Consider the following 27,170-nt stretch of genomic DNA (forward strand, 5'->3'; position numbering starts at 1 on the left):
CAAGCGATCAGTGAGAAGTGAAAACTGGAGGGCAGAACAGGAAATGAAATAATGTGTCACTGATAACGAGGTTCAGTGAGTTCAGAGACAACAACACAGCGGGGAGGACAGACATGTAGGGACACACAGGAAGAGAGGGAACATCAGTGACAACCACTCTGATACACACAGATCACAGCTGTAATTACAGATCATCATGTCAGTAACGTGAGAGGTGAAAATGATCTGAACGTCTCTCGTTGAAAACACAAGTCAAACATTTCTGAGAATCTTTTTTATTTTATTTGAGTGACCGGGTCGTGTTTAGCGAAGCTTAGCACAGACACCGGCGGCAGGGGGAACTGCTCGCCTCCTGCTCACTCAACCGTGAGTTAAAAAATCCCCTTCGACAACTTCAAGTCTTTCTGACATGAACACAACGAGACGTCGTGGTCTGAACTTTCAGCACTGGAGATGTTTGTTGACCAACAACGACTAAAAGAACGGGAACTTTTTAAAACCTAATAAAACCAAAACAATCATGAAATGGCTGCACGCAGCTCGTCTGCTGTAATCAAAGTCTCCAGAAGAACAAACTGATCTGAAAAGATGATATTTTTATTTATTTTATATTTACATCCTTTATTAAGCTGAAGCTGCTGAGCTGAAAGTGTTGGCGTGCAGCTGAAGTGGCTCGAGCTCGACTGCATCACAGAAATGTGGCAAAAGTACAAAAAACAAATATCTGCCTCCAAAATGTGGAGATGTGAACGTGTACAGCCGCAGAACACAGAAACTACTGCTACTTAAGTACAGTACCTGAGTAAATGTACTTAGTTACATTCCATCTCTGCTAATTAGTTAAGAAATGTAAAGATTTTGGGGGTTTAAGACAAAAGTTTCTTGACAGAATAAGAAAGAACGAGCAGAGCAACTTTTGCAGATTCTTCAGCAGCGACGTGTTTATTTATTTATTTATTTATGCATTTTAATGAACTTTCACCTGATTTATTCCAGCGGTTATTTATTTTAGCACGTCTTTTTTATCGTTTCTTCCCTCGTAAGTCCTGATTAGTGGAGCCATGAGGACTTTCATCAGGTTTTATTCTGTTTGTCCGGTTTAAAGGTCTGTGTCCAGATGGACGCCTCGTCGTCTCCTGCAAACAAAATGTACCGGCGGCTACAGACGCCTTGAATAGTGAATCATAAAACTGTTTTAACATTATATTCTGCATGTTGTATCTTTAAACTGCATGAGACTGTGACTTTTAACTAATTTCAGTCACTGTTGAAGCCGAATGTTGGACTGCAGCAGTTGATTCATTCTGATGAGTATCATTTCCATATAATTTTTGGTATAATGACAAAAAAAATCAAGAAACTGGAATTGGCATTTAATTTTCAACCATGAAGAACAGATTTCCCTTCAGATGCGGCTCAACTACAGCAGCACGAACAACTCTCAGGTTTTAATCTTTTAACTTCTCCTCACTTCTTTTCTCACCGTTTGTTGCACAAAAACAGACACGACAACATTTTAAACCACATCATCAGCTGGTTTCCCACACAGATGATAAATGAATGGATTACAGAGGTGGCAGCAGACTCACCAGGAGCAGCAGCAGCGAGGTGAACCACAGGCAGCAGAGGTAACTTTGACATTTACATTTCAGCATTTTGATCGTCCTTCAGATCCTCAGACGGAGCATGCACCACCATAATCCTGAGGCTGAGGTAGAAGATGTGGGTTTATAGTCACTACTTCAAGCAGATTTTAGAAAGTTATCCCTTTGAGGTCTTCAGTGGAGTCCTGGAAAACTGAGAATTGTAAAATAACACAGCTGTGAGGAGCTCGTTTAATCTCCTCGTGACAGAGAACAAATCCTTATTTGACAAAAAACGATTTTTTCAAGAATGTGAATGTGTTTCGTCCGTCGTCTGTGTCTCACGTCCATCCTCGGCTCAACCCTCTCAGACTTCAGACTCCAGCGTTTCTCACTTTTCTCTGGCCTCCCTGCCTGCCTGCCTGTCTCTCTCTCTCTCTTCCTGTCTGTCTGCCTGCCTGCCTGTCTGTCTGTCAGACTCTATAGTGTCGAGGCTGGGAGTCACTAACGGACTTCCTCAATCAGGCCAATAGAGCTGTGAGTCACTGCGAAGGCACGACTACAATCTCTGCCTGTACGAGGCTATTAATAGGCCTGAAGTACAACAGCAGCACACCTAGCTGCACCAACGCAGAGGTAGATGTTATAAATAGAAGACGAGCGTTTGATTAATTCCCACTGAGACGAGTTTAAAGTTTACAGCCTCGTCTTCTGATGCGTCTCCATCTGTCAGGGTGTAAATTTAGTTTTGGGAACACATGAAATCATCTGCTTTGGTTTCTGGTGCAAGTTATTAAGTAATTGCATTAATTAGCAGTGCAGAGTGTTAAACAGGCGACGGTACCGCCGATCCGACTGTGAACCAGCACCAGACTGCAACGTGTTCGTCACTCTGGCATCATAGTTTTGGTTTCTGGAGCTAAAAGTTTGTCTGAAACTGTGGTTTTATTTTCAAAGAGCAGAAGCTAACAAAGGCTAACTGTGCCTCAGCTGCAGCACAGAAGCGAACGTGAAGTTAAACTTTACGACAACATTTCATCAACAGGCGACGCCACAGAAAACATGTTTTCCTGCTGTGGTCCATGTTTGAGATTTTGGGCCTGTTTTGCTTCCTTGTTTCGGACCAGCAGGAAGAAATGAAAGACCAAACATCACATTTAGTTTATTTTAGTTCAAATTATTATTATTTTAGATTTGTACATTTAAACATTTATACGGAAACTTGTGATCAACAAATCATTTTCTTTATGTCTGAACTGGGGAAGTTTCACGTTGTATCTGTGTTTGATTTTTCACCCAGTTCATCATTTTCTGTCTGAAAATGTCTGAATTTTACAATCTGAATCTTTAAAATGAGTTTTTTGTAGAAAGCTTCACTTCAGCCTCGTTTACAGACACTAAACTCTCCAGTTTTTGTTTATTTGTCAATCACAGCTGATTTATGGAACATTTTACTCCTATTTTTTGAAAGGATGTTGATATTTTTTTATTATTTTCAAAACTCCCTCTATAAAAACCTTTAGCTCAAACATGTCAAAGAAAATTAAACAAATGTTTAGATTTCTGTTCTGGAAATGTATTTTTGGGTGAACTGTTCCTTTAAGTGAAAGTGCACCAACTGGAAAATGTCAGACTTTTCCAAGAAATACAGTATTTGGGATATTATTGGCCTTTACATGAAGACTGAGGTCCCTTACAACCAAAAGGTTTCCAGGTAGTTTGTATTAAATCAGCAGTTTGTCTCATTGCATCATCACTTCCTGTCGTTACCTCATGACTTCATTATTTCATGTTAAATTGGTCTATCTTTTTTTTTTAAATTGGCGCTCAATTATTATAAAATTGTTCTCGTTAATTCTGTTTTTTAGTTTAATTGCCGTCTGATTGTATTTTTAAGAAAAATAAAAAATGCTTCCTTTGATACAGAAACCTGATGTAAAGGTCAAACTGCTTTTGTTTCGGTGCGACGTGGCTACTTTTAGTCCTCCACACCTCTTTCCTTCCTTCCTGCCTCCCTCTCTCTGTCTCACTCTCTCCTGTTGGAGACGACGCGCTTCGAGGAACAGCAGCAGTTATTTGGGTTTCTGCAGCAGAGTCGGTCAGTCGGAGTCCAAGACGACACGAGTCAGAGTGTTTCCGTCCAGTGTTTATGTACAGGTTACAGGTAACAATATATATGTATATAGAGTAGATCAAGAGGTTACAGCACTACTCAGTGGCTAATGCTCCAGACTGTTACAACATTCAAGTTGATTAGTAATACAGTTAAAAACCACGCACACCGATTCACATCAGGTGCACTCTGAGCTGCAGCGCCCACACAGCAGAAGCTAAAGGGACGCTAACGTTTTTCATTTTCATCACAGTTTAACACAACAAATCAGTCCTTAAATTATCTTGTTCGTATCGTTGCTGCGCTGAAAATCACTGATTATTCTTGATTTGAACTGAAATAGGTGTTTAGATGAAGTCAGGCTGCTAACAGGCTAACAGTAGCATTATTCATCTAACCAACACTACAGACACTTCTGTTAGCATGTTGACGCTTCTGTTAGCATGTTGACGCTTCTGTTAGCATGTTGACGCTTCTGTTAGCATGTTGACATTTACATGAACGTACCTGCTAACTGAATCTGGTTGCTAGTTAGCGAGCTAGCTGTTATATTTCTGGAGTGAGAAGTTTTCTGGCTTCTTTGAAAAGTTTTAAATAAAGTTTTGGAGTCCTGAACATTTTAACGGTCTTATGACACTACCCATAATCCCCCTCTCTACCTGCACTGCACACGCACAACAGCAGAAACAATTTCAATAAAAATAGCTTTTGTTATTTATTAATCATAACACACAGGAGAAATAATAAAACATTAAAAGGTGTTTAATATGAATATCCTGCGAGCTGATGGACTTTGGCTTAAAAGCAACTCAAATTTTTGTGTGGAACCATAATTTGGACCCGTTTGGACAACTCACCCAGAAGTCGGACTTCTTAAAAAACTTGAAAAATAGCTGTAATCCAAATACTTTAGTTATGAATTTGGCCCTCTGAGCTGAACTTCATCATGTTTCACTGGACCGGGTCGAAACATAACTGCTGTCTCTAATTTAAAATGCGTAGCGTCCCTTTAAGCTCCATCGACAGTCAACAACAGTAAAGTACAGGACATGACCCACCACCTACTGTACATACACAATACTACGTCAGAGGCAGTGTGTGTTGTTGTACCCGCTGCTGCAGTGGGTATGGAGGCCGGGTTCAACTCACTTCCTCTCCCGTCAGTTCGAACATCACTAACACCCTGTAACACGGGAGATGTTTCACCGCTTCAGTCTGAAACGATCCAATCACTGAACTGACTGAAGTGAAGATTGTGTTGATGATGGTCCCAGTAGGCATGTTGGACGTGTAGACAAAGAGACGCAGGTCCAAAGTCCTTCGATTGTATCACAAGAAAAGGAATAAATATAAAATAATTTGGTACATAGAAAAAGAAGAGTCTTCAAAGTTTCTCTCGTTTATTGTCCGTCAGCGGCGCGGTCCCAGCGCTCCCAGTGTTAGCAGCAAAGTCTCCGTGTTCGTGGTCCATGGACTGCGATGTAACTGCCCACATTAGGTTTAATAGCACTTTAACATGAACTGTACAACGTGACCTCATTCACACAGAGCGGATTAGATGTACGTGAAGATGTTCTTCATTACTGGCATTACTGTAGAAACCTCAGATCTCTAAAACAGGTCGACACCCCAGAAACAGACTTTCACACTGGACGTCTGAAGACTGGACTGAACCCGTTTCTCCAGTTAACTGGCACTCAAGTGTTTCTGTTCACCATTCCTTTTACTGAAGTGTCACTAAAATAATCTGAAAATTAAAAAGATAAATAAAAGTCAATGAGCTGTCAATATCTATGTTTAAAAGTTACTCTCCCATCATTAACCCTTTCATTCATGGTGCACAGCTGACAGATATCTGGAGGCCATTTTGACCCATTACCGTTGGAACATGACGTCATAACCACCGAGTGACGGATCACAAAGCCCCGCCCACCATCACATCTGCCAGGGTGGTTATTTTTCATGTTTCGTGTGTCAGCAGAAGTACACAAAGTATAAATACTGTTAGTCAGATTTTACTATTTTTTTACCGCTCCAGTGGACGTGATGCACCGAGGATGAACAACAAACATAAAATCAAAATGTGGGGAAAAAAGTATTTCTAACATCTTATTTAGTTGAAAAATATTGTTTTTCACCCGGCTGCTTTTCATCTTTTCAAGATTTTAAACAAACATTGTAAAAATAATATGACTTTGTGATTAAATAGTTCATGAATGACGGGGTTTAGATAGTGAGCGTGTCGGCTTCCACAAACTTTGGTTTTCTGGCTCTAATAAATCCAAAAAGTAAATAATGAGTTCAGTCCAGCTCCTCGATTGGTTTAGAGATGAGGTTTGTACCTTTCATGTAGTCGACAAATGGCTGATAACCGCTAAACACATCAAAAACATGTAAAAACCGTATAAAAATAAAGTTATTATTACTTTGATACACCAAAATAACGCACTCACTAGATAACAATTTACACCAGCACATCGATGAGATGACTGCACCACGGTGAAGTAAATTATTTCACATTTTTTGGTATAAAGCAACGTTTTACACAACAGGGGAATTGTCGATGCAAGAAACAGGATTCACTCTGCGACCGAGCGCCACTAAATGTTTTACTGGTCGTAACTCTCAGTAAACTATGTTCTCCTCTATATGGCCCTTCGCTGATAAACTAACAGGATTATCTTCATGTTTGGATCAAATGTAAAAACTGAAAGCACCAATTTTTAGCGAGCGTGTTTCATTAGCCTCCACTTCTTTATGTGTAGTCATTGGTCTTCCTAAAGGTTTGAACATGATGGCGGGATGTTGTGCACATATGAGATAACTGGGTCTATGACTTCCATCGTTTCAAAGATAAAACAATTATGTTGTTAGCATTCAAGAACTACAGCTCCCATAACTCTGTTAAAGTCTAACGGGAGTTGTGCTTGTTGAATGTTGCGCATGGGTTAGCAGTGGAGTACTTGGTTTGACAAAATATTGCATTAGCATAGCGAGCTAATAACAGCATGAGCTTATGAAGTAGGTTAGCATCCATTTATTGACATTAAAGCATGAGGATTGTCACTAAACTACTAAAGCTAAAATTAGCCTCTATGAGATTGCTGTACTACAAGGACTAGCTTAGCAGGAGCTAATTTATCATTACATTGGTTTGTTAGCTTTTAGCACGAGATCTGTGGCGGGAGCAGCCCCGTTTCTGACTTTAGCACTCCGTAAGTTAACAATTACAAAATTGGTTTCGTGCCGGTCAAACATGAAATCATTCTGATCAAAATGATTCACTCGATTACTCTTTAATAGAAATGAAGTGGCTAACCATATTGAGCTCACCCCCCTTAACGCTCTCAGGATAGCACACGGGCAAGCTTGCAAATTAGCATTTGCACAAAAGACTCAGAATGAATGTGTTCGCTAGATGATTGTGCTAGCTAGTTAGCAAGCTAACATTTCAGGCTGCTTGACATGAAAGTTTAGCGACATATTTCTGAAGGGTTTAAAATGAAGTATTAATAGCTGAGATGTCTGTGAGATGATGGAAATGGCTCTGAAGATATATTTCGCTCCTGGATAACGTGTATAGATTAACTTTCTCACTTTATGTCGAAGGTCTGGAGATGAAATGTGATGTGATGTGGAGAGAACGGTTGCACAAAAGGCGCGAGGCTGGAAGGGTCGGTTCAACAGTGGTATAGTAGCTTAACCAAAGGTGCAACCAGCTAACAGTCATTTCCAACAGCCTTCCTGTAAGAACACCACGTTACAAAATAATTTAAAAATCCTATAAGACACAGAAACACAACAGTGTTATTGAACAATGTACCGTCGATTTCAGTCAAACTATTTCTACGTTCCCATGACAGAAAAGAGGTAACAGGACAGTCTGGTTAGTTAAAAACACGGTCCGACAGTCAGTGGTTCACAGTTCCTCTGGAGAACCACTCGCCAACAACACATGAAGAAGAAACGGCAGAGAAGAAGAAGAAGAAGATACGTTCCATTTCCAGAAAGTTACCTTTCCTCTTTCCTTCAACAGGCTCCGCCCACAACAGTCCTCATTGGTTGTCCATGTTGTCCATCAAACTCAAAAGACCTCCTCCTGAATTCCCAAATCTCAGAGAACGCCAAAATCTCAGAGATCATACCTGCCAAGGACTCACTAAGTCAGCACACCTCCTGGTTTAGGTCGACACCTCCTGTGGTGGTGCATGCTCATTGGCCGGTTTCTGCAGATAGGCGGGACTCGTACAGGATCAAGGCGTGATGGACGAACTCGTACTGCTCACCTGTCTGGATCATACCTCCTCTGCACAGACAGACAGACAGACAGGTTGTTAGCACATTAGCGTGTTGGAGAAGCTAACTAGGACATGTTTCTGTAATGTTTGTGTAACAGTCGGGTCACCTGTCGGCTCTGAGTTGGCAGGTGATGCTCAGCACGTCCACCACGCCCTCCAGCTGCAGCTGTCGACAGCCTATCGTCGTAGCGATGAAGCAGCCTGTCCGGCCAATCCCAGCACTGTAAGCAGAGGAGCGTGGGTAATGGAGTCTTTCCAAAACAATTTTCAGGATTAGAAGACAAGTTTTTCCTCTTTTCGTACCTGCAGTGGACGATCACCGGTCCGACGGTGGCAGCCGTCCGTCTGTCCGCCTCTACGTCGGCCATCAGCTGCAGCAGCGGCATCGTGGAGTCGGGGGTTTTGTGGTCGGGCCATGATGTGTACCAGTAATGCTGCAGCACGCGGGTTTGATTCCCACACTGCACACACACACAGAATACTTAAATCCTGGACATGAAACCATCCTTTGCTCAGCATCACGTGTTACATTAACAGTGTGTGTACCTTGAGTGTGAGGCTGCGAGTGGTGTAGTGTTCACACTCCCTGATGCTGTTCACCAACACTTCCACCTTCCCATAGATCCCCCTCTTCTCCGGCCAATACAGAACACACTTCTACAGAGACAAACACAGACAGCGACGGCGGAGTCAACTTTTTGTCATGTAGCGTTGAACTCCGTCAGCATCCACCCGCCTCCTGCTGGTGTCTGGAGTTAAACACCTCCCTCCTCGTCAGATTACCTCGTTCTTCTCCTTCAGTTTGGTGATCATGACGATGACGGGCGCCTCCTCCTGCCAAGCCATCTGCCAGAAGTCGTTCACCGTGTTCACCATGGGACCCTGGGTGGCGATGAACGCCTTCTCGTCACCTAGGTAACCCTGGGACAGGAGCCAATCAGAAAACAGAGTGAGCAGCCTGCTGGGGGGGAAACAACACTGCTCCAATAAAAACGTTCATATACATAAAACAAGAGGAAAGAAAATACATTGACATTGACATTAATGTACAGAAGCGACACACAATGTTAATGAATGTTACTTAAAATGCTGAATACAGTGTTGATTATAACACAGGACGAAGAAAAATGTTTAATTCTTTCATTCTGGTTTTTTGATTAAAAGACATTTATTTATAATAAGCAAGAAAATGTTTAAAAAAACACACTCGACATTTCATTTGCTGATTTTTTTGATTCTCCAAATCACGGCTGCTCTAAGTGTGGCCCGCAGGCCAAAGCTGGGCCGGCGTGAGGTTTAAAATATTAAAAATGAGTTTAAAAAGTGAGTCTGGGCAGACTGTGGATGTGCACAGGAAGTCAACACAATACACGTTTGCTTTTGGACCGTGGCCCAACACTGAGGTTCAGCTTTGACCCTCCAAGGGACAAAAGTTAGAAAACCTGAGTTAATAAAATCAAAAACACTTTAAACAATAACAACAAATACATCAGTTAAGAAAAGTTTTAGATTAACGTGAGAAGATTTCAGAGAGGCAGAGGCTCCGTGCCCGAGCCTGAGACATCATCTGTACTCAGCAGTTCATCAACAAAGACAGTTTATTCAGTTATAAACCAGCTCTGATCATAATCGTCTCCATATTTCATGTCGTCTCCATGTTTATCTCTTTCAAACGAGGCCAGTGTTAGTTTGTACAGCAGGGTGAAGGATCTGAACGCAGCCTCTGTTCTCTCATGACAGTTTAAACTGTTTCACTGGAGCTTCCTGACAGGAAGAAGGTCCATTGTGTCAGAGTCTGAGAGCGACATTACACACTGCTGCAGGGTGTACTTTCACTGTGTGTGTGTGTGTGTGTGTGTGTGTGTGCGTGACATTCCAGATAAGTGATGTGATCGTATCAGAGTCGTTCTCAGGTTTAGAAACAATAACAAATGGTGTCATAATTAACTGAATTAAGATGAGAAATGAATGATGAGCTCACAGTCGACCTTCATGTCTGACTGTAGCAGAGACTTCATAGAGAACAGCTGTCACTCACCCGGACGTAGTTAGCATTGATGTAGGAGCTCAGCAGGTCGTTGCAGCTCTTCGACTTCAGGATCACTCTGGAGTGAAGGTCTAGGACACAAGACAAGGAGACAGGTGAGGACACACGGGACACAAAGACAGACAAGAAAGATTTAGATCTGGTATTTATAGAGAAGCTGGTGGGGACACTGTCTGATAGAGTCGTTAAAAATGATTCAATGCTGCCACAAACTGACACTTTTTACAAGGAAACAATCAACTTCATGTTTTCATTTATTGCTGAATTTACAAGGAGACAATGATTCAGGATCTGTCGCAGCTGTTTCACAAAGTTTGTTCAGTTTCTCCCCATGAAACAACTCTTAAAATCACTATATTTGTAAAGGGAGTCTGGTGACACTGTGGATACTAGTTCAATCAAACAGGCAGGTTAACAGAGACCTAATGTGTCATTTACATCACAGTGAAGCACCTGGAGATCAGACAGTGGGTGATCTGTTCTGTCTGCTGTGTCTTCTTCTTCTTCTTCTTCTTCTTCCTCCATCGTCTTCTTCTTCCTCTTCTTCCTCTTCTTCTTCTTCTTCTTCTTCTTGAGTTAAAATCAGTTCAAGACAGTAAAGACACCATCAACAGGGGATGTGTCATATTTTACCTTAAAGCCACTTTGTGAACAACAAAACTGTGTTGAGATCAGCAGGAGAGCTAGTTAGCTGTTAGCGGCCGGTGGGCAGCTGCGGTGTGTTTGACTAAGGGTGCTGACAGCTAACCAAGCTAATGGAGCTAACAGCACAAGTTTACAGTAAGTCAGTGAACTGAAGTACAGTTCGGAGGTAAATGTACTGTGAATGCTAATACTTTAACAATTACAGGTGATGAAGTAAAGAAGTAACCTTTGATTCTGGGACCGTTTACTCTCACATCAGGACAGATGACTGTTTTTCAGGACTGTTGTGGGACGGTGCTGACTCTGTCGTGGTTTGGTTTCATGTCAACTCAAGCTGGACCCCGTCCGGACCACAGCCCGGACCACTTGAGAAAGGACGACGCAGGAACTCGAACACAGGATGGAGTTTGATCGACAGCGGCTCTAGGTGAGCATTCCTGACTCTTGATTGGCCGGAAGGAAGGAAGGAACACCCCCCTGCTCGCTGTTGTATTGATAACCCCACCCACTCTCCAAAACATGAGCGCACACACCAACAACCATCATTGTGTGTGTGCGTGTGTGTGCGTGTGCGTGTTACATAATGTCTTTATCAGGCCGAGTGCTTGACTGGCAGTGTGAGAACAGACTGTACTCACATTGTTTCAGACTGTGTGTGTGTGTGTGTGGTTTTTCAGGGAAGAGGGAGGTGCCACATTCGCTGTCCTTGGGGTTGCTGGCCTTTAACCTTTAGCCCCTCCCACATCATAAAACAACTTCCTGGTTCAACAGGAAATGTGAGATGAGGGCTGTTTTGGAACTGTTTCTTAGCAACACGCGCACATGTACACACACACACACACACACAAACACACACACACACACGCACGCACACGCACACACACACACACACACACACACGGTACTCACTGGGCAGTATGGTCTTGTATCTGTTCTTGGTCCCGTGGTTTGGGATATCCAGCTCTTTGGGATCAATGAAATTCATGGGAATTTCCTGAGAAGAAGAAGAAGAACATCACTGTTAGGAGCTTTGTTAACTCAGACGTTCTTCTTTTTGGTGCGTCATTTGAGTCTCCTCCCGCACAAAATACAAGGAAGCTGTCTATAATCTTTCGACTTAAGAGAGTCACCATTTTTAATAAAACTATTGAAATCCCTCTTATCAGCCCTAATCTGGAAATCAGGACACTGCTCCTCGTGTTTCGTGGTTTCGTATGAAAACCGGACCTCAGTGCTCGGCGGGGGGAACCTGTGACCTTCTCTTCAGAGGAGCTGTCCTGCCTCCTTTGAACTGAAAACAGGAATGTGAGACGGTTTTTAACTACTCACAGCGAACTCGGCGTGCAGCTTGTGCGTGTTGTTGACGAGGTCGCGGAGCTGCTGTCGAGTCAGCGGCCGACCGGCCGACAGCAGATACTCTCTGGCCGCAGCCTCTCTGGGAGTAACCACGGCAACGTTCAGGGGCTCCACAGAGCCGAGAGCCGACATGTCCAACACCAGAGAGACGTTAGAGCCCCGTCTGAAAGGGACAGACGGGAGGGTGGAGAGGTGGACGACGGGGACACAGGGAGGGAGGAAAGATGAGACATGACGTTAGAACAGGACAGAAGTTCCTCAGTTTAATTGTAGATTTATATCAACATGTTCTCGACATTATTTGGGTTTTGCAGATATGAAAGTTTTCTGAAGAAACATGAAAACATGTCCGCCAGCTGAGATTCATTTCTTCACCGGCTGAAAGAGTGAAATGATTTCGTGGCGGTGTCAGAACAGAGGAAGGAGAACAAGAAGAGGAGACGAGGTGTGCTTTGATGGGCGAGTGTGGGTGGACTCTCTCCGTCTGGCTACGTGTCGGCCGGCTTCCTCTCCGGGATGCTGTTGCTTCCTATTCGTCTGATTGCTGATTGGCTGCCATCCAGAGAGGACAGCGCACACACACACACACACACACAGAGACACAGACACAAAGAAAAACATCCTGTTCTCACTCTGAGCCTGAAATCTTCCTTCCCTTTCGTACCTGAAGAAACATACTGCGTTCTCCAGATTCACACCCCGAACGCTGATGTAACGAGAACAAAATGGCCTCCGAGCTTCGACTCTGCGGACGCGCCGTAAGTCAACGGAAGAGTTACGAGCGGCAGATAAAGGCTAAAGTGCTCGACTCTGAGCTGAGGCGCAGATAATGATGTTTTCTTTTCAGTTACGAAACGACTTAAGAGGAAAATGAACTTCAGCCAACTTCTAAAAGAGCTCCTGAAGCAACAAGCTGCACAGAAAACACTCAGCACACTTTCCTCCGAGCAGGTCTCAGTTAGAAAAATAAGGTCGGTCTAATTCAACCAACACAATCCAGGTTTCTCACGGCCAAACTTAGTGTTCCCACAGATTCACCACCTCAGCCACTCGTAAACCGAATAAAGAAACATCTTTCTGAGTCACTGAGGTTTTCCTGAAGTTAACTCCAGGTGAGCTGATCGAGCTCAGCGTCGTCACAGAGGATGAAGACGTGTACGTTTTCATCCGTTATGTTTCTCCACTCGTTTCTTTTGTTCTTTTTTTAAACATAGGAATTTGGTTTGGCAAACTCGAAACAAGAACAGCAGCGTATATTAGGGTGACTCACCCACATCGTTACATTTTTAATTTTAAATGAGATCAATAGCATTTATTGATTTGTTTATGAGATGCGTTAGTCAAAAGTAAAAAGTCTTAAATTGAAATGATGATTTATGAGACTTCATCAAAAATAACACTTTTCTAAATGACATTTTTAGATTTCTGTACTCAAAAAGTGACATTAATTAGTCAAAATGATGAGATTAACTCAACAAACACTGATATAATACATGAATTATCTCACAATGTAAAAAGTCAGAAAGGTTCAGCAGAATGATGACAAACGACCTTCAAGGTTCAAAGTAATCAAATTAACGTGGTGAGATACAACTTGAACATGTTGACTACGTCCTCCATGATGAGGCAGATTAACATTTACGTTGCTGAAGTTGATGATGGCTCACGCTGATAGAAACCGACTGACGGGTGTGAAACCGGCTGTGATTTGTAGGAACACATTAAACGTTCTGTATCTGCAGTCTTAGTGTGATCGTAGGAACTCTGAGCTCTAACGTACTCTTTCCTGATATGAGGAGAAACATCACAGAGGAAATCAGGACGCCTCCCTTCATATAAACAGCGGCCCCAGCACACGTACAGACCGGCTGTGTAGATATTTCTGAAGGAAACCTGCTGCGCTCTCTGAACGTATGCTGAGGTGAGCTGAGGCCTCTGAACCGTCAGCTGAGGACAAACACACACATCTCCTCTGTGTCACGTACGCAGCTCAACACCTGACAGCTCCAACAATCACAGGTTAGAGGTGACTGAACTGTACACACACACACACACACACACACACACACACACACACACACACACACACACACACACACACACACACACACACACTCTGAGGGCTCATTAGGCAAGTTTCCGTCCAAACGCAGTTGTTTACCAGCTTTACTGACTGTTGTGCGACTCCTCTGTGTGTGTAACACACACTGACACACGTTATAATGAAGTTTAACCAAATCAACACATTCATACCAGACTATCAACCGGCACCTGAGACAATTACTCATCACCACTGGGAGGATGATAACAGAAATATAACACAGATCAATAATGTTGATTATTGGGTGATCGATGCCACCAACCAATATATTAACACCAGAGTTCAGCAGGCTGCGATGGACTCATGAAGACGTCTGACTGTAAAGTTCATGTTCTCCTGCTGTGAGCAGGTCTGACCAGCAGGTGTCTCTGCTGAACACCTGAAGCTCCCAGACACTCAGTTTTAACACCATTAAGCATCAACGGGCTTCATCTACCTTCACCTCTCAGGCCTATGTAACTGTATTCATCACTTACTTAGCACATTCGTATTGAATTATACAATTTGGCTATAATATGTTACATAAGCTCGCAGCCTATAGCTTCAGCTGGATGTCTGCAAGCAGTGAAATAAAACCTATACAGCTGTGTGACTTCCCCAGATTTCCTTTTATACATTTTCAGAAATAAAATACAACTACTGTGCATCCTAATGCCACATATCCCCAGTGAATCTCCATTTTAAGTTCAATATTTGATGAATAGTCAATTTTCAAGGACTTCTTAAGCACAAATGGTTATTTTCAAGGTGTTTTTTCCACCCTGAAATTCAAGCACCTTGCAGGAATCCTGTGTGAAGCAACAAGTAACTAAAAGGTAAATCAAGTGCAGTATTTTCCTTCTGACATGTCATATAAAGATAGAAAGTGGCATGAAGTACAACAATGTATTCAAGTACAATCATGTCGAATTTGGACTTCAGCACAGTACTTGAGTAAAAGTACTTAAAAAATAAAACTGCTTGCTGATGAGTTAGCATTACTTTGGTTGCAGATGTGTTAGCTCGGATGTGGCTCACATTAGCATCACAAGTAAGCTAGCTAATGTTGGCTAATGAGTTTCATTCACCAACATTTTGTCTGTTGCACTTTTAGTCAGAGATTAAAGATTTTACATAAAATACTTTTGTTTGTAGTTTAATTCAGTTTGTTTGAAAATAAATAAAAATCATTTGTTGTCTTTTAGTTTTTGTCGGTTCTGTGTTTCAGCTGACTAACCTGCAGAGAGGCGGGGCTAAATCACAGGACGTTACCTTTCTTGCAGTCCCGCGGCAGGTTTCATCCTGAAGGGGGAGGGGCAGGGCTTTAGCTCGTTATTGGCCGTCACCGGGGCAACGATGGTTTGTGGGGCGTGGTCGCTGCTGCTGACGACGGGGGCGGGGGCGTGGCTACGAGGAGAAGAGCGGTCAGACATGTTGTTTATTTCAAGATGTGTTTTACGACTCGCGGTCGGCTGACTCACCTGGGCACAGGGACGACAGGAGGAGCGAGGCGGCGGCAGGCTACGATTGGCTGCTGCTGGGGAATGGGCGTGGCTACAGCTGGAGGGAGCTCAGCTTGGACCATGCTTCCTGACGTCACGACCTGGACAACATTAACGTTACGTTACTGTCCTTTATTTTAACATGTGAAGGCAGAGGCAGTCATGGTGTCTTCTGCTCACCTTGGTGCCCTTTGACCTTTGGGCGGAGTCTGGAGGAACAGTCGGGGTCAGGTGGAGGTCAGGGGGCGGAGCTTTCAGCTGTCTGTCAGAAACCTGGACCTTCTCTTTAAGTCGATACAAAACCTGGATCCGACAGAGGAAACACACATTAAAGGAACAATTTGTAATTATTTACATGAACTAAATCACTGTTGAACAGAACACACGAGCGGACTGTGACGTTAAAATTAGACCCTCCTCGTCTCTCTCGTCTCTACAAGCCTGTGGATGATTTGTCTGAGTTGTTCAATGCTGCTGGACTGTGGATTTCTTTGTGAATGATCTTTAAGATTGTTTTTTGGGCCGATGCAACACGGTCACTGTCAATATATTAGTTTGTTTTCCTACAGTTTCTCCTCATGTTAATACAGAGCATGATTAAGGACTCTGAGGTGGTTTTAAGGTCACATGTTTGTCACCATCGAGACTGAATACACAGACATTTCAAGCTGCTTCATTGATATTATTAGAGAATAAACAGATATAAATTGTGAGTGGAGAGAAAACTGTGGAGACATGAAGGATAAAATATGTCACATTTAGATTTATTGAGCTGTACAGTTTAAAAAAGTTCAGTTCTTTAATGCAACATAAAACTGATTTTAAAAACTTGTATCTCTGTACAAGTGCTCCCTCGTGTGGAGTAAATGTGTCACTGCAACTGACACAAAACACGACTGGGGAGAAATAAATGTACATTTTATATAAATCTTCTGTAAAGATTTTTATTCATCACCATTATTCTATGTTGTGGTTGCTTTCCCCATCTTTTTTATCTATTTAAGTGTGTGTGTGTGTGTGTGTGTGTGTGTCTGAAGTTGAGGACACAGTGACTTTTGACCACCACAAATTGGCTCACGGCGGTTGGCTGTCTGAGCCAATCAGAGCAGCCGGTGTGGACGGTTTAGCAACGTGTTGCATGATGTCAGCGATTATGCTGATCTCTGTGTGTGTGTGTGTGTGTGTGTGTGTGTGACGTTACATTACCATTAAGCAGGTGATGATGATGACGAAGATGGTGAAGAAGAGGACGACAGCGTAGAAACCCTCTCTGTTCCAGACGTGATCCCTCTGTTCTCCCTGCAGGACGTTCTTCTACAGGAGACACAGAACCTGATCGTCTTTGACACTTGAAACATTCTGGACCGTCTCCGTCCTCCTGCAGCGAGCCGCAGGAACTACACGTGTCTGACCGTCACTACATTATATAGATACAGTCCACAAGTGTCTTATCAGAGGACGGCGGTCGTTCCCAGAGCAAACATAAAGGCTTAAACGCTCCACAGGAGTGCTTTCCACTCGGCACCTCCCCTGAAGACGAAAGAGCAGCAACAGAGCGGTGACGTATTTATGTAGGCTAATCCTGAAGTTAGCATCGCTCCGGTTCCCTCCACAGAAAGCCTGCAGGGTTTTTATGAAGTTTATGATTCTTACAGGTTTTGTTATTCAAGATAATCTTCACAGACACCACTTTGTGATTTTTGATGCATAAATTAAATCTCTAGCAGTAAAAAGCTAATGTTAAGCTGCAGACAGATGACATCATGGTCACATGACTTCACAAGTACACACCTTATTTCACACATTTAACAGAAAACCAATTCAACAAACTGTCATACATTGAGACGAGGGAACAGGATGTGGTTTTAGGACTACAGACCACGTCTCTCTGTAGCTGCAGCTCTGCGGGAGTCCTTCTGAATCTTCAGGGATTTATTTCTGTAGTGTAGATGTGAGTGACACTACAGGCTGATTTCTGTTGGTGTACTTTTCCTTTAAAGCAGTCAGGAGCGTGTTGTGTTGTGTCTGCTCCTCACTGATCTGTTGCTGTAATATTATTACAGAGGAGCCGTCACATCTCTCATGCTGAGAGTAATAATATTAATATAATCTATAAAGCTGCTCTGCTCTTCCTCCGGCTGATCGATGGGACTTTAATACTTCCATTAAACTTTTAGCAGCAGCACTCGGCTCTAATAATCCCCATCCATCCTCTCCTCCGTCTCCACGGGGACTAACGAGGCTGCCTAACGAGCCGCGGTTACCAAGGAGACCGAGCAGGCAGACTAACAGTTTACACACACACACACACACACACACACACACACCTCAGTGGAGACTTCTGTGATGCCGAAGTGTCCCAGGTGGCGGTGAAGCACCCTGACGTTCAGTGATTGGATGACCTCCTCGGCGGAGCGGGGCTCAGAGATCCCCAGCCTATCAGAGGACACGAAGAGCTCGATGCCATTCTTCTTCTCCTGTAAGAGCCGCCGATCAGTCAATCGATCAATCAATCCATCAATAGGTGGAGTGTGATGTATGAACGGTGCGTGTCTTACATTCAGCCGGTTGATGTGCACGTGTCCTGCAGGAACGCCCAGCGCTGCCGCTACACCTTCCCGAAACCACCGAAGAAGACTGACGTTGAGCCTCCTCACGTCCACAGCCAGGTACTGAGAGAGAGAGAGAGAGAGAGAGAGAGAGAGAGAGAGAGAGAGAGAGAGAGAGAGAGAGAGAGGTCATTAGTTAATTTCTGTTAGTTTATATGAATGTGATGAAGGTTCAGGCCTCCTCATCACTCTTCACACGTCTGATACGTCGACCTTTGACCCTCAGCCAGACATAAAAACTTTCCTGCTGTATCAGAGTTCATTTCCTCACCGTCAGTGTTTCCACTCAGGTTGTTTTAATCGGTAGATTGAACTTGTGTTTACAGCAGACGGATGGAAAAACACTGAATGAAGCTGAATCTGCATCTTAATCTCTACGTCTGGTGCCAGAACAGCAGATGCTGTCATGATGTGATCAAGTACACCTTGTTGTCCTCCATCAACCCTCCGGTCCTCATCAATAATGCACAGTATTTAGTTGAGGTATGGAAATGATTTGAAGATCCATCACGATGTGGACGTGGATGATTCATGTAGAGACGGAGTGTAATCGGGAGTCTGCAGCCCGCTGATGTTGACTGTTGATTTTCTGGCCTCGGCTGGACGATAAAGTTGCAACTTCGCTCTCTTGCATTGAATCGTGGGTGCACATCAGGCTAACGTTGCTTTAATGCATGGAGAGATGACGTGGAAGGAGCCAGCGAGTCATACAGTCAGACTATCACATCTGGATCAGTAACGATCAACAGATTATTGGTTTTATGTCCTGACAAAATCTATCAACAGCAGCTTGACTTCAGCCTGGTGGCTTTTAGACGAGTTCAAATAATATTCAGCAAAAACAAACAACAACACCAGCCTTCAGTGACTCAACAATAAAAGACTGAAATTCAGTTTGTTACAAAGTCCAGTTTCTCAAATCTGTCCCGAGTAAACCCTCCTAACAAACAAATCAATAAAGGATCTCTGAAGAAGAAAGTTGTCGGTTTCCTCCAGCAGCAGTCAGCTGATCGTCTTCAACACACAGGAGAAGAGTGACGCTGCAGGCTAACGCTAAACTAGCTGTCGTCTTCGAAGGGTTTTATTTTTGACACATGAGGTGGGCGGTGGCGGAGAGGAACAAACACTGGGAGAACCTCTGATCCTGCTTCTGATGCAGAAGTGAAAACATATCTCAACCTTATTAGATTGATTTTTATCTTCATTATTTTAGCTTCATTATCAAAGCAGCCAGATTTGCTGTGAATAAAGTTTCATTTTTAACTGAAGCTGAACGTTGGAACAGTTAAATCATCAGTGTGTTGGTTCTGATTCTGTTCTGCGGCCTCGTCACCAACAGATCGAACCGTAACATCAGCTCTGTCTCCTGCTGCGTTACTTTATCCTCCCTCCTGTTCCTCCTCTGGTTTTCCCAACAGTCGCTCAGCTTTCATCCAAAGTGATACAGGAGACAGGTGAAACACACACTCACATCTGTGTGTGTGTGTGTGTGTGTGTGTGTGTGTGTGTGTGTGTGTGTGTGTGTGTGTGTGTGTGTGTGTGTGTGTGTGTGTGTGTGTGTGTGTGTGAAAACAACAGGAAACACATCTCTGGGAGACGACCCTGAGGGCCTACGAACACACAGCCTTCAGACGTCTTTCCCTCCTCACACTGAAAGTCTTCACCTTCCTCAGTCCGCCAGCTTCTCTTCTCAGGCAATCGAACAAGCTACCAGAAGGAAACTCACTCAAGGAGGCACAAACTGAGACAAATGTGTGTCCACAGAAGTCGAAAATGTTTCATCCTACACAAAAAATGTACACATTTTACACCAGGGCGACACAAAACAGCTCAACCATAATTTAAGATCACCAGATCTACAATCCACATCAAACTGTACTCGCTCGTAGAGTCCAGCCACCTGAATTCACCTGATTTCATTCATCGAGATCCCTGAGAAATAAACAAAAATGTTCCTGGATCACCACCAGAAGTTCATGAGGTCTATTCTGGGCTGAGACTCATCCTCCATCCAAGAATGGTGGAAATCTGTTGAGTAGTTTTTGTGTAATCCTGCTGACAAACCAACCAACCAACCAACCAATCAGCAGAGGACTGGAGCTGCTGGTTAGTGTTTGAGCTCAAACAGACACAGTCTGTGTGTAGGCTGTTAGCTACCTGAGAGCTAAAGCTAGCATCATCAGCTACTGCAATAAACTAAACTTCTACAACAATCATTCAAGTCATCAACTAGACAGTCAACAGTCATTGTCATTTCTTAGCACACTCTCACCTTGCGAGGCTTCAAGCTACACAGCTACAGGTGGTTTAGATACGACCACCGGCACGAGAAGCGACTGCTTGTTTGAAAACAACAATGGCGGCTCAAGACGTTAGCGTAGCTGCTACAGCATCAGTTCATCAGGACTTGAGTTTATTTCGTTGGAAGCACAGTGAAGAACGACACTGCAGACTTTCCTCCATGGAAACACGTCTTCACTCGTCTCTCCACTGACTCAGAGTCTGATTTACTGGTAGCAGCGCTCTCTACGGTTGATATCAGCTGGCTGAAGTTAGCCTGTGATAGACGATGATAAGCAGATTCATCCAATCCCTGACAAGTATTTCTGAAAGTACCGGCCCTTTTCTGAACAGTCCTATCTGCTCCTTTCCCATTGGATCAAATTGAAGGTTTGCCTGTGTCTCTTTGTTTTGGATCCTTGGTACTGTTGGTAGGATGAAACAAAACATTTGGAGAAGTCACCTACAGGAGGATTCTGGGAAAAAAATATTTCCCTGTCAATTGAACCCAGCTGTCTAAAGGACGGACAGGGTGACTAGCTTGTGAGCTAACAACACACTACAAAAAGATGGAGCTCGGCTGAACTGCACACACAGGAATGAAACTGATTATTGATCATCTTTTCTGTTAGAGACGAGAAACAAGACGGTCCCCGAAATATAAAATGTTTCCTTTAAATAAAGCTGGAGGAAAAGAAACAGTCCGACCTCTGCAGCTCCCCGTCCATCAGCGCCAGACCACCGACTGCTGCTCCAACAACACTGTGTGTGTGTGTGTGTGTGTGTGTGTGTGTGTGTGTGTGTGTGTGTGTGTGTGTGTGTGTGTGTGTGTGTGTGTGTGTTTGCTAATGGCTAAAACAACAACATGTTCTGTTGCCACTTAATTCAATATCAGGAACAATAACCACAGCCAGACAGGACACACACACACACACACACACAGACACACAGACACACACACACACACACACACACACACACAGTCTCTGGTTACAGTTTGTCTCACACCAGAAATTAAACACTGAACCAACAAACACATAAATAACCAGGCGCCTGCGATACAAGACGCAACTGACAGTTATTTTCATTATTTCATGATTTGGACTGTTTGACATTAACTGGTCGATCATTCAGGCTGTAGAGTCGGTTAATGTGAGAAATACCTGGTAAACTAAGGTGCAACTAAAAGTCTAAATCCTGAAAATATTCAGTTTACAGTCATAAAACTGCATAAAAATAGAAAACGATCACATTTGAGAAGTTAAACTGTACAAATTTTAACATTTTTGCTGAAAACCAATTCTCAAATGATCAAAATGTTGCATTTCCTGACAGTTTAATGACAAACTGTTTCAGCTATAAGCTGCAGTAAACCACCACACAACTACAAATCTGCACAGTTTAAACAAACTGAGGCGAACAACAATCAACATTTACAACTAAATGACATTTAAACAGTTTAACAAACTCACAAGAAAAGAAAATCAATTAAAGAAACAATGCTGCAACTAAACAAGTAAACCGCCGATAAATCAGAAGAGCAAAAACTCTAAACAACTAAACAATCTTACCAAGTAAACATGTAAACATTGCTGATCATCCCGTCGACCACAGGAAGCTTTTCACTCAATGAACAGAGGAGAGACGCTACCTGCCTGTCAGTCACAGCTCAGGGACTTCTCGCTCCATTTCCTGATCTAGTCATTCTGTGATCTCTGATTGGCTTAGAGGGGGACGGAGCTCAACCTGCCACCTGATTGGCCGTTGTCCAGGTAATGCCATTATCCCACTGCGCTTCCTGTCAGGATCAGGTGCTATTTTTGTCGTTTCCTCCCCCACACACTCTCACTCACACACACACACACACACACTCTCACTCACACACACACACACACGGTAATATCCGCTAATTAGCTGATAGCCCTCGGGCAGTCGGGGGGAATCCAATTTGGACCAATCAGATATCAGAGAGGGGTGAGGGAGGACGAAGGTGGAGGACTAAAGAAACATTCGGTTCAAATGCAAAAATAAATCTTCTCGTTATTCTGAAAGAAAAAAATGTGGGAAATGAAAACAAAAATATAAAAACAGCTGATTCATCGGTCAGATAAAGAAAAAGTAAATAAACAACAACAACAACAGGGTTTTCTTTTACCGTTTCCAGTGACATGAGAACACAAACTGTCGTGTGAACGTTCGTCATGCATCTCTAAGGAACGCTGCATTGAATCAGCCTGAATAATTAAATACTAGTAAGTCATTTCTTGCAGCGTGTTGGTGCTGCAGCTTCTCTTCAGAGCGCTGACGGGAAAAACGTGAGCGCCACGTGCAACATCCAGCTCAATGAGATCACACGCACACACACACACACACACACACAGCTGAATGAGTGGGTTGACGTGAGGCTGGATTATTCACGCTTGTGTTGCTCCTTTGAGAAAAAAACAACATCTCTCCAGTTGAGAGCAGGCTGAGAAATGTGTAGTCCGACATCAGATCGTCCTTCGTTAAAATGGTGGAATGTGGAAACTAATTAAAGACGATTTTTAAAGCTGCGTCATTTCTGCTAAATACAAAAATGTGTTGATGTTCAGGTCAGAAGCTGCAGACGTCCTGACGAATCATGTTTCTCTCTGTGGGTTTGAAGTGGCGTCAAAGTTCCCTCCACTAGCAGACGTAACACACACTGCTGTGAATTATTTAACAGATCACACACACACACACACACACACACACACACACACACACAGTGTGTAGGCTGAGATTTGATTAGATTCTGTTTAAACATTTGCTTTTGGAGCCGTTTCACGATCACAGAAAACACACAGATCTCTGGTAAATCAGCAACATTCAAAGACTCAAAGTGGCTTGTTCAGCCAATCAGATCGCTTTAAATTAAGTCACCATTTCTCCACGATGCAACTCAACCTGCTGACACTTCGGTAGGAGATTCAGGTGTGTTAAGCTAGCAGCAGCTAATGGCTGTGTCTCAATTCAGGGGCTGCATCCTTCGAAGGGCGCATTTGAAGGCCAATTACGTCACAACGCCGCTCGAAGGCCGTCCCAATTCGAAGGCTCCTTCAAATGCAGCCTTCTTTTCCCTCTTTTTGGAGGACGCACCGCTACTCTCCTTTCGTGGCATCCCATATCCCAAGATCCTTTGCGCACCCGAAACATAAGAAAGAAAGAAGGAAAATGGTGACATCAAGTGGCGTAGATCATCACTCTCATGGGCCTGGGCGGCAGACATCGTGACGTAAGGGTAAGGGGCGGGAACATCTGGTGACGCAACCAGGAAATGCTCCGAAGGCTAGACCGTCCCATTTAACTACGGTGGACGCGGCTTTTGAAGGTACCTCCGAAGGACTCGCCTTCATAGGCCGCGCCCTTCGAAGGATGCAGCCCCTGAATTGAGACACAGCCCCAGTGTCCTGCAGCAGAGATGAGGAGCGGCCACAGAGGTCTGTTCAGCTCCACAACTACAGATTTGCTTCAGTTTTGCCCATTTTTGTTTATTAACAGACGCAGTAATCTGACTCATTGGATGTGAATGGTGGGTATAAGCCTGACACTGGCCAGTCTCCTCCCTTATGCAGGTTACAGTTATCAGAATCCCTCTCTATGGGAAACAACAACAACCTAGTGAGAAACCTAGTTACCCAAAAATAACCTGGTTTCTAACGGGACAAACATAAACAATTTAGCATCTGGTACCTTTTTTTGACTGAGATTTCGCTGCATCCTGGTTTTAGCGCCCAAGACGATTGTGATTGGTTTTCACAGAAACAAACAAGTCTGAGTATTTTTACTTCACGCTGCAGATACGAGCAGAACTTCATTAATGGTGCTCGTCTTCGTCTCTCTGTTCAGTTTCAGGGCGAAGAATCAAAATTCAGTTTAAATCAGCATCAAGTGTCACCGACACACACAAACCAGCTCATCCTAACACACACACACACTTTGTTTGTGTGTGACAACCAGCTTGCACGTGCTGCGAGAACCTGACAGGGGAGCAAAGGACACACACACACACACACACACACACACACACACACACACACACACACACACACACACACACACACACACACACACACACACACACACACACACACACACACACACACACACACACACACACACACACAAGGCATGTGGTGCGATGCAGAGACGGGAGGTGACTGAGGACCATCTGGGACTTACACAACCTCTCAGCTTCCATCTAACACAGATTCTTCTATTCGATCATATCGGACTGGAAACATTAACATACATCACAAAAAACACTGATTTGTCTCATCTTTATATTCTAATCAATTAAATGCCTAAACTGATCACTGATCTGTCAGATTTAAGACCATTCTGACACTCAAATACACAAAAACAAAGTGCTGAGTAGCTGCTGGACTCAGTGAAACCTGCCGGTGTTTGAATCTTATATTTATACGTTGCAGACGAACATTTTGTGTGCAGCGACCGACTTTTCCCATTTTTTGTCAGAGTGCTTTGAGGCTCGACTCGGTCGCTGCACCGTCTTTTCTCTCTCCATCCATTAGTGACATGTTGTCATAGTGACGTGATGGAAAGGCAGCAGCCTGCAGGGACAGGTCATGTGACCACACACGAAGTCAATTAACACAGAGTAGTTATGCAATTCAGTGTCGAGCCTCTCAGCGATTCACACCGATATATAAAAAAAGAAGAGGACGGAGTGGACGACAAGTCTGATCTCTAATCTGTAAATATCCACTTAAAAGAAAGAATTACCTTTGTTATTGTATCATTTTCTATTTGTATCCTGTTTCATACGAGGAGACAGTAAAATAAAGATAATATGATTGTTTCAGATCTCTCGAGGCTGATGGAGGAGGCAGAGAAGGCAGAAGGGAGATGATAGAAACCGAGGTAAAACAGGAGTGAACAGACGGATGGAGACGCTCCGGTGTTGTGTCAAAGTCTGTCCCCCTGTCGATGTGTCTCCTCTCACCACCGAGACCAGAGACGCTTCAAAACCGCCATTCTTTCTACAAAACCGTCTACTTATTAATACAACCGGCTGTTTGACTCTTTTCACAGCGCTGAGTTCAGGGTTTCTAGATCAAACTGGGATTGTTAGTTATTTTTTGTTTTGGACCGAAGCTAAGCTGCTGACGCTGTGTTTGCGACAGCAGCACCAACAGTAACACCACAGGAACACTTTGTTTTTATTGTGTGAAGCACTCTGATACATATTTGTATAAGTGCTAAACACAAATCATGTCTGACTGACTGACTGACGGCTCAATCACTTGCTCTTTTCATCAACAGACCTTCAACACACTTTTGATATTATAAACCTTTTTAATTATTTGCCCTTTTGAAAGACTCTTTAAATAACCAGTTCTTTGTGTTACTGGTCCAAAAGAAGCCACTGAAGAAGCAGGTAACCTCAACATGGATCCTTCAGTTACTCAAGCACGAATTTAGATTTCATATTAATAAATCATTGCTCTTAGTAAGCTTGGCGATGTGGAGTGAGTGTTTTATTTATCAGGCACTGTGAAGAGTGACCTATATCCCACTGCAAGGACCCCTGGAGGGTGACTGCTGTAAGGATAAACAAACAAACAAACAAACAAACAGCAGGACAGAGTAAGACAGGTAACCCGTCTGTAAACTCCCAGCAGTCACGTCTGTTTTTTGGTTTCCGCCGGAGGTTTCTCCAGATTGCCTCTCCTCCCACAATGCATCTGTGCTGACGACACCTCTGACTGTTTGGTGGAGGACTGTGGGAGTGTTGACGCTGAGACTTTACAGCTGAGGGAGGCTCGCAGACACTCAGTTAAATAAATATCAGCTACATTTCTATTAATAAATGGCCGCTGTGAATCAGATGGTGTCGCAACTCCACACTGATCCTGGTAATATAACACACACACACACACACACACACACACACACACACACACACACACTCGAGTCTTTTGCAGAAGATGTCAACACAATTTTAATAATTTATTCCAAAAACTTGATTTTGAAGCGATTGAGAATCACAGACGACTTGTGAGTCTTCAGTCACCCTCCGCTTCATCTCCGTCCACCATTTTAATCTTTCTGAGCGTCTCATTATCAACCTGCACTGTCTGTTTTGGTCTCAATGTCACTCTGAAGGTCACTGCTGTTTATCAAAGAGTTATGCAACCACCCATTGTGTAGGCAAGTGGGTCTCACACACACACACACACACACACTCATGATCAGTGTTTCCATGGCAACAGAGAGTGCAGCATCTCTCCTCCAGTGCCGTGGCGACAGAGGAGTCTGCAACTCCTCATCCGTCAAATTTCATACCGTCTGTCTGCTCTGACCTCCTCAGCGCTGGTCGTCTGAACCCTCTGTGAGGAGAACACAACCTCCTTCTACCAAACCATCACGTTAAAGAGGCTCGATGGGAGCACAGGAGTCTGATGATGCACCCAACACCTTAACCAGCCGCTGTTCGACTGCAGCAGAAACAGCTTTCAACTGTTAACTCCTCATCACTGGCTTCACGATACTAAAAGTCCATAATTCGATTAAAAATTCAATTTAAGATGTTTTGCTTCAGCTCTGCCATTGTTAGACGAGCTTCACTGATCCAGATGTGATCAACAGATCTGGTTGGTTTTATGTCCAGAC

General features: G+C 43.5%; 2 protein-coding genes across 4 annotated transcripts in view; both read right to left on the reverse strand.

Moving 5' to 3' along the window:
- The window catches only part of ptprb (protein tyrosine phosphatase receptor type b), a 29,070-nt gene extending 27,063 nt beyond the window's left edge, over window positions 1–2,007 (reverse strand). Inside the window, exon 1 of the mRNA XM_084345204.1 lies at window positions 1,590–2,007. Coding sequence (XP_084201330.1) covers window positions 1,590–1,655 — 66 coding nt within the window. The 5' untranslated portion in view covers window positions 1,656–2,007. The remainder of the gene's footprint in view (window positions 1–1,589) is intronic.
- Window positions 2,008–3,714: 1,707 nt separating this feature from the next.
- Window positions 3,715–27,170, reverse strand: part of ptprr (protein tyrosine phosphatase receptor type R) — a 28,548-nt gene continuing 5,092 nt past the window's right edge. For all 3 annotated transcript variants that reach the window (XM_084346150.1, XM_084346151.1, XM_084346149.1), the window contains 14 exons: window positions 18,183–18,296; window positions 17,952–18,101; window positions 16,831–16,938; window positions 15,805–15,927; window positions 15,604–15,725; window positions 15,395–15,529; window positions 12,016–12,205; window positions 11,596–11,680; window positions 10,033–10,112; window positions 8,778–8,915; window positions 8,541–8,651; window positions 8,298–8,455; window positions 8,102–8,215; window positions 3,715–8,002 (listed from right to left, as the gene is read on the reverse strand). In XM_084346150.1, the coding sequence (XP_084202276.1) occupies window positions 7,909–8,002; window positions 8,102–8,215; window positions 8,298–8,455; window positions 8,541–8,651; window positions 8,778–8,915; window positions 10,033–10,112; window positions 11,596–11,680; window positions 12,016–12,205; window positions 15,395–15,529; window positions 15,604–15,725; window positions 15,805–15,927; window positions 16,831–16,938; window positions 17,952–18,101; window positions 18,183–18,296 (1,722 nt within the window). In that variant the 3' untranslated portion in view covers window positions 3,715–7,908. The remainder of the gene's footprint in view (window positions 8,003–8,101; window positions 8,216–8,297; window positions 8,456–8,540; window positions 8,652–8,777; window positions 8,916–10,032; window positions 10,113–11,595; window positions 11,681–12,015; window positions 12,206–15,394; window positions 15,530–15,603; window positions 15,726–15,804; window positions 15,928–16,830; window positions 16,939–17,951; window positions 18,102–18,182; window positions 18,297–27,170) is intronic.

This window comes from Pagrus pagrus (assembly GCF_965226575.1).
Source record: "Pagrus pagrus genome assembly, chromosome: 23".
NCBI classification, from domain to species: domain Eukaryota; kingdom Metazoa; phylum Chordata; class Actinopteri; order Spariformes; family Sparidae; genus Pagrus; species Pagrus pagrus.